A 10,808-nucleotide genomic window follows, 5' to 3' on the forward strand; every position below is an offset into this window, starting at 1 on the left:
TATCCAATAAGAGAGTTTGTTTTATATAAAACCAGAGAGAAGCCTGAGAGACGCCACGGTTAGGTTTTACGTGATCCGCGAAAGCGATACGCCACCTGTGGACCTAAAATGTGGACATTGGAACTACGTAGCCATGTGCACAATTTTTAGTTTCGTTCCGTGCTATGTCCACGAAGGATCGATAATACAGAATAATGTGCACAGTGATGTATATATAATGTATATAAAATAAATTTTCAGTCTGAACACATGCACATTCATTATTTATTTTTATGTTAAAGCTTTATTTGTAATAAATTGTAAATAAGAACAAAAGTATCACACGTTGAAGCAATTAGGCACAGATTTAATCAAATAATGCTTTTATTAATTAATTTTTTGTTAAGTATAATTAAAAATTATCTGATTTATGTCGTGTTTGATGTCATTTTAATCGCAAAATTCTTATTAATTCATAAAAATTATTTTCAAACCGATAAAATGCGAAATAAAGGTTTTACTTTTTACTTTATAAAATGTTTACATTCGTGACTTGAGGGATGAGGAAGTCCATTGTAAGAGAGTTCGGAACTCTTCTTTGATGATAGGTCATCTCGCTAGCTCTTCACTCGCGGTTTCGCTCACGATTCTCCGGCCAGCTTAGACGATAGCAGGAGCGAGCGAGACGATGATGAGTGCGAGCGAGACAATAGCAGGAGCGAGCGAGACGATGATGGGAGCGAGCGAGAGGGAAATAGCAGCGTACAATGAATAGCCAGATCCGCGAGCTTCTTTGCACGCTACTATTTTTATCTCACTCGCTCTTATGATTGTTTCGCTCGTTTAGGCTGGTAAGCGGCCTGTGTGTATGTGTGTATTAAAGGATTTGTAACATTGAAATTTAAATTTTTTTAATATTTTTTTAATTTTATATATATATTATATAATTTTATGACAAAATTAATTAGTTGTATAAAAATTATAGTTTATTTGTTTCCCTCCTCCTCTTCCTCTGCTTCGGCCTCTTCCTCTTCCTCCTCTTCTTCCTCTTCCTCTTCTTCCTCCTCTTCCTCCTCTTCCTCCTCTTCCTCGTCCTCTTGCGGCCGTAACAGCCGCTATTAATTGTCCCAATTGTTCCATCTGAAATATTAATTATTAATAAGACAAACATATCAACATAAAGAGTAAAATATTTGTTAAATATGTAATACAAAATTTGTACTTACATTTAATGTAATATTTGTCGACGTCGCCGTTGCCATCGGTATCGCCGCCGCCGTCGTCGTTGCCGTGTCCATCGGCGCCGCCGAAATCGTCGTTGCCGTGTCCATCGGCGCCGCCGAAGTCGTCGTTGCCGTGTCCATCGGCGCCGCCGAAGTCGTCGTTGCTGTGTCCATCGGCGCCGCCGAAGTCATCGTTGCCGTCGGTGCTGTCGATGCCGTGTCCATCGCCGCCGTTGCCATCGGTGCTGTCGATGTCGATGTCGATGTCGATGTCGACGCCGTCGTTATCATCGTCGGCGCCGTTGTCATCGTTGGCGCCATCGTTGTCATCGTCGGCGCCGTCGTCAGTACTGTCGATGCTATCTGAAAAAAAAAAATTGTTAAAAAATACTTTACTATGCCAATTTTATAACATTGTTAGAAGTTAATACGTGAACACATATCATACATCATACATCATACATCATACTTCTAACCAGTGTGACAAATAATGCACACACAAAAAAATCACACACTCATAAACATCTTAAAACTAGGAACAGACATTTCGTGTAATTAATCACGCATTAACTTCTAATAATAATTATATAATTATATTTTTACTTACTGTTGTATCCATCTCACGCTGACCAAATCTAAACTGATCCCGTGTCGCGTGGTCGCTACCCCTTCTTTTCCCCTCTTTGAGTGGCTCCTCCCATCGATCGCAACATGGGCTAGATCGATGCGCGTATCTCTATGCTCATCTCTACGCCTTTATGTCCGTCTCTATTTGTTTTGTTTTTTCTTCTCTTTTTTTCCTTACATTCTCATTTTACGAGGCAATAGATGACAATAATCGAAAGTGTCTTTCCATTTGAGGCATTTGCTACAGCTTGTACGATTCGCTGCGATTCTGTGCGTAATTATTCTACACGTAATCGTGTAATTGGTGATAAAATATTCGGTGATAAAAACTTATTCGATTCTTTATTATCGAAGACACTGTCTCAATTAAATTAGCTGATATCAATTCATGATATTGTTACACTATTGATAATCGGCTAATTAATAATTCTATGCATTTGCATAGTAAATATACGTTTTTTTTTATTTCTTTAGCGGTATTAAAAACCTTTAATTTTTTTTCTTGTTTTTGTTTTTATTACCATATTTTTCATTTTTCTAATCTTATTTTATTTTATGTTTAATTAGTACTTGTAATACGTATAGTTTAAGCTAATTCACTTTATTAGTTTAAATATTTTTATTATTTTATTTCTAGAGAGTGATTTTAATAATTTTAATTTTTATTTATTTTTCTTGTTTATTATTACCACATTTTTCAGTTTAGTATTCTTATTGCATATTTAGTAATCAAACTTTATACATAGATAGGAAAGTTGCTTTAAATAAAAAATATTTTTTACAAGCACAAATAAAAATTTTTATTATAATAAAGTATATAATATAGTAATAATATAAATATTAATATATTAACGGAAAACAATAAAAACTACGATGAATCGTGAAAAAATAAATGTGTATGATAAGTGCGCGTATAGATATTGCCACAATGGTCGATTTTCCACGGGTGCGCATTTATTTCGTTTTCCATCGAGCACGGATGCAAGACTGAAACTATGGATATGCAATAGCGGTAAGTTTCTTACATTTTTTGTATTTATTTTTATATAGTGTGTACATTTATTTGGAACATTATATTTGTAAGAGAAATTTTCATGTTTAAAAATCTTATAAAGATAAAATGCGCTGTAAAAGTTACGCGCTATAATTGTAGGAAAATATGAAAACATGAAAAATTAAAGGAGACTATAATTCGAAACACAGCAATACTATTTTATCAGCTTATAAGGTGACAGTACGATGTCACCTTATACGAGATGTCTGTCACTGATTTTAATTTAACTTATACTTACTGTATATAGTAATTTTTTATATATCTATATAGTGCTGTTTCAATAAAAATGGAAATTATATTTGTCGTGAAATTCTCTATAATAAAATTTTTATAAGTATCTATAATAATAAAAATACATATATGTTGTATTAATCTGTTAATATAAAAAAATTATTAATTAATTTAACGCAAATAAATTTCTTTTATTAACAGATTAATACAACATATATGTATTTTTATTATTATAGATACTTATAAAAATTTTATTATTATACTTATATACTTATTATATTTATTATACTTAATTTTTATTATAGATACTTATAAAATTTTATAATCACAATGTTGCCGCATATTTAATGATCCCTAATATATACCCCATCATATTTGTTTTAAAGAATTATTTTAAGAGTTCAACAGAAACATTTCAATAATATTTTATTAGCAAATATTTGAAAATTGTTATCACTTTGTAAATTTTATCATATAAATATTCACATTTGCAGTATTGAAACATATATTACAATTTCATTATTTAAGTTTGTATTATAATAAATTTGTGTATGATGCTTTTTATATTATCCTAGAATTGTACTTACATTTATGAATTTCAGTTACAATTTCTTGACAATTTTTGAGGTTTTCACAATTAAATATAAAAAATAAATTTCTTTATAGTATTTCTTTTGTAAATAATGCATATAAACAGTAAATATTATTTTAAAAATAATTTTTAAATATGTATAATATGTGCTTGGATTTTCTCGAAAAGCAAACACCAATAGATTCATCTAAAAATGTAGAGATTTTATTAATTTATAAAGTTCTCCTTCCTTTTTCCTATTTACAGAAGTATTATACGAACCTAAAAATGTAGAGAATCGACAATTAAATGTTATGCTTTCCTCTCAATCGAAAACGGTCCACGTGGCTTTTATTCAGCTTTTATTCATTTCCTCCTATCTCTCCCTCTCTCTATCGCTCGGTAACTCTTTTGCTTGTCCCATCAGTGGCGCCGTCTCTCATGCATCCAACACTTACCGACTCGTACGCAAAGCTTTCATATGTACTATTTTTTCTTTTATTTTACTACTTTACAAATGATGTTTTTTGTGTATATCCCCAAATTATATTTTATTTTCATTGATATTACAGTCTAAATGCGAGTACAAAGCAATTTGTATTACAAATGCATCTGTTGCAGCGATATTTAACATTATAAACGTTAAATATCAAGCGCTATAATTTGCAATATATGTAATTTATAGCGCCTTTCTAATTTACTTTTCAATTTTTATTACGCAATTTCCAGTGCTATCAATATTTTACAAAATAAAAGTATTTTTTCGATAAAAACTCAAAGCATTTCTATATTAAAGGAGCGAGAGAGAAAACACTAAAGCGTGCGAGAGAGACAGCTACTGTTTGACGATGAGATCATCATTGCCCCTCTTGCCGCTCGCCCCGCTCAGCATTTGCCCCTCTTGCCGCTCGCCCCGCTCAACATTAGCCCCTCTTGCCCCTCGTCCCTCTTTGCGCATGAGGTAACCTTCTCTCTATAGATCTTGAGCACTGAGAACTGTATAGCGCCTCTATCCCAAAATCCCGGAACTAATCTACAGCTTTTTTTTACCTTATTCTTCTATATTGCACGCATGCTTTGCATAAATCTGGAAAAGTATGGCATTTTGAAAATAAGTTTCTAAGCTCTATTTTTTTGGTTGTCTATTATTGTTTCATACGCTTTTCTTCGGCACACACTCTTGTTTTGCAGATTGAAACAGTATAATTTTGATATAAAAGATATAATTCTTTGAGGTGACATTGTCGGTAAATTTTCAAAAATTTTTTTTTATTTTTTGGTTTAAATTTTACTAACCACCGAAAGATTAGCATGTGTACTTTACTTACACCAAAGGATTTGTAATTCTATCAAAGCAATAAAAAATGCCATACTTTCTAGAAAATTGGAAGTTCGGTCGGTAACAATATGACTTCAGCATCCTCTTAAATCAGAGGATAATCCAGCGGATGCAATTTCGAGAGGTCAATTGCCTCGAGTTTTCCTGAGAAATCAGACGTGGTTTACGGGACCTTCCTGGTTAGCGGATGAGGAAGTTAAATGGCCCAATCGAAATCACACAAATAAGTGAGATATTCGAATTAAAGAAAAACATTTGTTTGATAACTAACGACGGTGGTTCCACAATTCTAAATAAATACTTGTCTTATTCAAAATTATTAAGAATCGTGGCGTATTGTCTTCGCGTTTTATCCACAAACAAATATACTGGATCGTTGATCACGGAAGAAATAAATAGAGCGGAAATACGAGTACTAAAGATTCTTCAAAATACACGGTTTTATGACGAAATAAAGAAATTAGCAGACAAGGTCTCGGCGAATAAAAGTAAATTAGCGAATTTAAATCCGTTTTTAGACGAAAATGGTTTAATACGCGTAGGAAGGCGATTACAAAGGTCAGAGCTGTCGTTCGGTCAAAAACATCCAATACTATTTCCAAACCGGCATTCTTTAACAGACTGTATAATTTGCGAGATTCATGAAATGCATTATCACGCAGGTATCCAAATTACGTTATACATACTACGTCAGAAATTTTGGATATCGGATGGTCGGAATCAGGTGAGAAAAGTTGTACGCACATGCGTGCATTATTTCCGATTCAATGCTAACACAGTTAAATATAAAATGGGAAATCTTCCAGTGGCGCGCGTATGTGGAACTACACCATTCACTAATACAGGCATAGATTTTTGCGGTCCATTTTTCATCAAAGAAAAGAAACCGCAATCGAGCGCGAATTAAAATATATATATGCGTGTTTATTTGTATGTCGATAAAGGCAATACACCTCGAAGTCATAAGCGACTTATCATCCGAAGGCTTCTTAGCGGCGTTACGTAGATTTACAGCGAGACGGGGTTTACTGGAACATACCCTGATAGCACAGAAAGTTTCAGTTATGTTGCAGAAACGTTTCAATGTCTCAATTGTGTATTATCACATTTGTAATGTTTCTGAGACCATCTTTTTTGAAACATTGCAATTGCAATATTTCTGCAACCATCTTGATTAAAACCTTACATTTGAAATGGTCCCAATGTAGTATTTTGTAACATTACAAATGTAAAGTTTCTGAGAGGTTTATGAGACCTCTCAACTAATAAATGCGCGCGCATCATATCCCGGCGGCGCGAATTTGCGCAAACTGGTCGTCGCGCGCCGCGACATATCTAGCTTTATCTCGCGGTTGCTACGCGATCATACTTGTTTGCGCGGTATTTGGCGAGACTCAGCGAGACAGCGAGACATTACCGTGGATCTCACCGTTTGTGATTCTTACACACGTGGAATCTGTTGAACAGATCAGCATCAACAAATCTATTTGTCTCACGTAAAAGGTATGTACAATACTTATAATTATTATATAAAAATTGTAAAGGCCGCTCTACATAAGACGCAAGACGCGGAGTTCGCAGATCGCGGTTAGACGCAGCGTGACATATTTCCAACCTTGCTGCGTTAACGCAGGACAAAATTGTTTGCGATGCACTTCGTACAATCTCGTATCGAATAGAAACGTAATATTATGTATGTATGGAGACTACAATAGACTCAAAAATCTTATGGCCAGCGTTCGTTCCCAGCGACCTGCGACTTGCATTCTGCATCCTGCGTCTTATGTAGAAGGGCTTTAAGGTAAAATATCGATGGCTTGTTATATCTAATAATAAAAGTTGTGACTTGATCGGCACGATAAGAAAATACACACGTATTTTCTGTGTCCGGAAATTAGATAGGTTTATAACCTAGCAAATAATGCAAACACTGATTATAGTACTATTTATATTACCCATACAGCACACAAACGTTGAATCAATATCTAAAAAACGTAGAATTGCAACATTATGAATGTTTCAGCAACGTTGCGAAATATAGATTCAATGTTGAAAAAATATTGAAGAAATATCTAATGTCCGCTGAATTGCAATGTCTACAAGACAAGAAACATTAATTCAATATTGATTCAACATTTATTCAATGCAGAATTTATATATATTATAATAATGTTTTGAAAAATTGAACGAAATAAATGTTTAAAATTAATTTTTATTTAAATATATATATATAATTATATTATTATTTCTTATTAATAATTATTGTAATAATTATTATATTATTTCAAAAGATAATAATTGTTTAATGTTGTTTCTACGTTATAGCAACATTTAACAATCAATATAGAAAACTCAACATAGATTCAATGTTGAAAAAACCTTTACACTTCAACATTCAACATTGCAACGTCTCAGCAACGTTATTTCAACTTTTTGTGCTGTATGGGTTATGTTTGTTACAGAGGAGTTTGTTATATTTGCTGACAGCTATAGTCGAACAATAAGCAGTGAGTATAGCTATAGTTGTACAAGAAACAGTAAATATAATTACATTTTCTCATAATGGACAAAAAACGGAAAAGATTTTTGTCTCTTTCAAAACGGTATGTTCGTCGAATTATTAAAAAAAAATACGTCTGTAGATTTAGATACGATTTTTGCACCAGGATGTTCTCATCAATCATTTTCCGATAGTAATAATAGTGCTGAAATAATAGCTCAAAATCAAAATGATAGCGACGATGGAAATTTAAACAATGATGTTGCGCCTAATTATGTTGCTGTGCCTAATGTTATTAATTATATAGATTCATTTGACGATGATTTAGAACCAACGTGCGAAGTTGAGGATATACAGTCAAATAGTGAGGTTGAAGTGTTTGAATCAGAAAGTGAATCTGAAAATGATGAGAGACAATCAAATTTTAGAAAATTATGAAAAATTTAGAAAATAATTATGTTGTTGGTATGTAAATTCTGGTATATCGCATAAATCTCTCGCCAAATTGTTGATTATTTTACGGAAACGTACAAATTTTCCATTTCTGAAAGATCCTCGAACTTTGTTGAACACTTCCAGAAACGTCGAATGCATTCCTACAGAAATGCAATACTATCATTTTGGTTTAAAGAGAACTCTTAAGATGATGTTAAATAAACATGTACAACTTGTTGGTCCTACTAATATTCTTCGGATTTTTATAAATATTGATGGCCTACCAATTGTGAAGTCTAGTAATGCTTCTTTGTGGCCTATATTATGTTCTGATTCTATCACAAAATCTGTTTATATTGTTGGAGCATATTATGGCGAAGTAAAACCTGAAAATAATAATATCTTCTTGCAAAAGTTCGTTGATGAAGCAATTTTTTTAATAAATAATCCATTAAATAATGACGGACAAAGGGTTGAAATTAAGTTGCACGGTTTAATATGTGATGCCCCAGCCAAAGCATTTGCTTTAAATGTTAAAAACCATAACGGTTATAATAGTTGTACAAAGTGCACTATTGAAGGACAGTATATCAATGGCCGAGTATGTTTTCCAACAATAAATACACATTTTGCTTTAAGATCTGATGAAGATTTTATAAATAATAAGTATGAAGATTATCAGATAGAAACAATTTTAAGCAATATTCCTAATTTTAAACCTGTCACAGATGTACCGCTAGATTATATGCATCTAGTGTGTTTAGGAGTTGTTAAAAAACTAATTTTACTTTGGAATCTCGGACCGGCTTCAGTAAAACTTTCTAATAATATGAAGAAAATTATATCAGATGCGTTAGTCAACTTACGAAATACAGTACCTTCTGAATATTGTCGAAGACCAAGATCCTTAAAAGATTTTAAACTCTGGAAAGCAACTGAATTTCGCCAGTTTCTCCTATATACCGGCCCAATTGTACTAAAAAATGTTTTAAGAAAAGATGTTTATTTGAACTTTTTAAGCTTACACGTTGCGATGACAATACTTGCAAGTCCCGTTTTCACAAAATCTGTGGATAATATAGAATATGCACAAAATTTACTCGAGTATTTTGTCAATACTTTTATTCAAATTTATGGACAACAGTATGTTTCTCATAATATTCATAATTTGTTACACATTTGTGCAGATGTTAGAAAATATGGACCTATAGATCAATTCAGTGCATTTCCATTTGAAAATTACATGACACATTAAAAAACTAATTCGCAAACCTGATAAACCTCTGCAGCAACTAGTAAAACAATATGCCGAAATAGAAGCGCTTGATTTGGAGAATTCAAATCGGGATAATTTTCACGATCAAATGCGTTTAATGAAATCTCATCAAATGGGACCTCTAATTGATAGATATAATTTTGTTTCTCAATTCAAAAAGCTTCGTGGTAATTCATATTTGTTAAACTGTGATAATGAAAGAAATAATTGTATACTGTTTGAAAATGGAAATGTAGTTTCAGTTTTAAATTTAGTAAAATCAGAAGATAACAAAACATTCATTATAGGGAAGAAACTAAAATATGTAAAAAATCTATACTCGTTACCCTGTGAATCAAAAATATTAAATATTCAAGTTGTTGCAGAAGATAATCGGATACGTGCATGGCCATGCGAAAAAATTCAAGCAAAGATGTGGAAAATGCCTTACAACGATAATTTAAACGTTGTTTTTCCAATTATACACATATAAAATATCTGTTTATTATTATTATTTTACAAAAATTTAATCTTTAAGTTAACTATTAAAACAAATTAATTACGTTGTAATATATTGTAAAATTATATACTTATAGCTTCAATCATTAAATTGTTTCTCCTATCTTGGTAATTTACGTTAAGAATATATAATGTGTCCCTTAATAATTAACAAATATAACAACTATAATTAGCAAATATAATAACTATCATATACATATTTAATGTAGTATAATGTAGTACAGCGCTCGGAATTAGTTGCACATTTCGGGCCAATTCAAGAGACAACGCTTCCTGTTCCCCCACTACCGCCCGGCCGCTGGCGGTCGAGCCGCCGATAACTCTGACGCAGGAGCGTTTTATATAAGAAATAGGCTCGGTTGTTGAGGCATCTCTCAAAAAATAATAATATTTTCTTTGCTACATAAATAATGTTTATTTTCATTAATAATTAAATATATATATTATGTATTAATGAAAATAAACATTATTTATGTAGTGAAGAAAATGTTACGATTTTCTGAGAGATGCCTAAACAATCTAGTCTATTTCTAATATAAAACGCTCCTGAACCAGAGCTATCGGCGGCTCGGCCGCCAGCGGCCGGGCGGTAGTGAGGGGACAGGAGGCGTCGTCTCCAGAATCGGCCCGAAATGTGCAACTAATTCCGAGCGCTGATGTAGTATAATATAGTATAATAATAATATCAACATTAATTATATATTAATCTGTTTATCTTTTTTTAGATTTACATCGATTGATACTATATACAAATAATCCTTGCATTTACTTATTTAAGAATAACATACTATATATAATACAATTCTAATTCACATTCATAATGAAAAATCAACAATTATTAAGTTTCCTTCTGTACTCAATAATTCTCAATACTATTATTTTATTAGATATTTTGAATCAATTTTACTTTTCTGAGTTGCATATATAAGAATAAATTATTGCAATAAAGTCAATCAAGATTATAACAACTACTACTACTACATAATCATGTACCAATCTGATTTTGATGAAGAATTGTTTACCCCTTATTGTACGTTCATTATTTTTAATGGAGATTTGTAGGAAGTTTATAGGG

The 10,808-nt window shown here is 32.2% G+C and overlaps 1 protein-coding gene across 1 annotated transcript; it reads right to left on the minus strand.

Moving 5' to 3' along the window:
• On the minus strand, positions 1–5,372 carry LOC136998281 (uncharacterized). The gene is made up of 2 exons (XM_067350843.1): positions 1,206–5,372; positions 1–1,119 (listed from the first exon to the last, which is right to left on the minus strand). The coding sequence occupies exons 1-2, from the start codon at positions 1,530–1,532 to the stop codon at positions 940–942; spliced, it is 507 nt and encodes a 168-aa protein (XP_067206944.1). The 5' UTR covers positions 1,533–5,372; the 3' UTR covers positions 1–939.
• Positions 5,373–10,808: the final 5,436 nt, after the last annotated feature.

This window comes from Linepithema humile, chromosome 2 (genome assembly GCF_040581485.1).
Source record: "Linepithema humile isolate Giens D197 chromosome 2, Lhum_UNIL_v1.0, whole genome shotgun sequence".
In the NCBI taxonomy this organism is placed as follows: Eukaryota; Metazoa; Arthropoda; class Insecta; order Hymenoptera; family Formicidae; genus Linepithema; species Linepithema humile.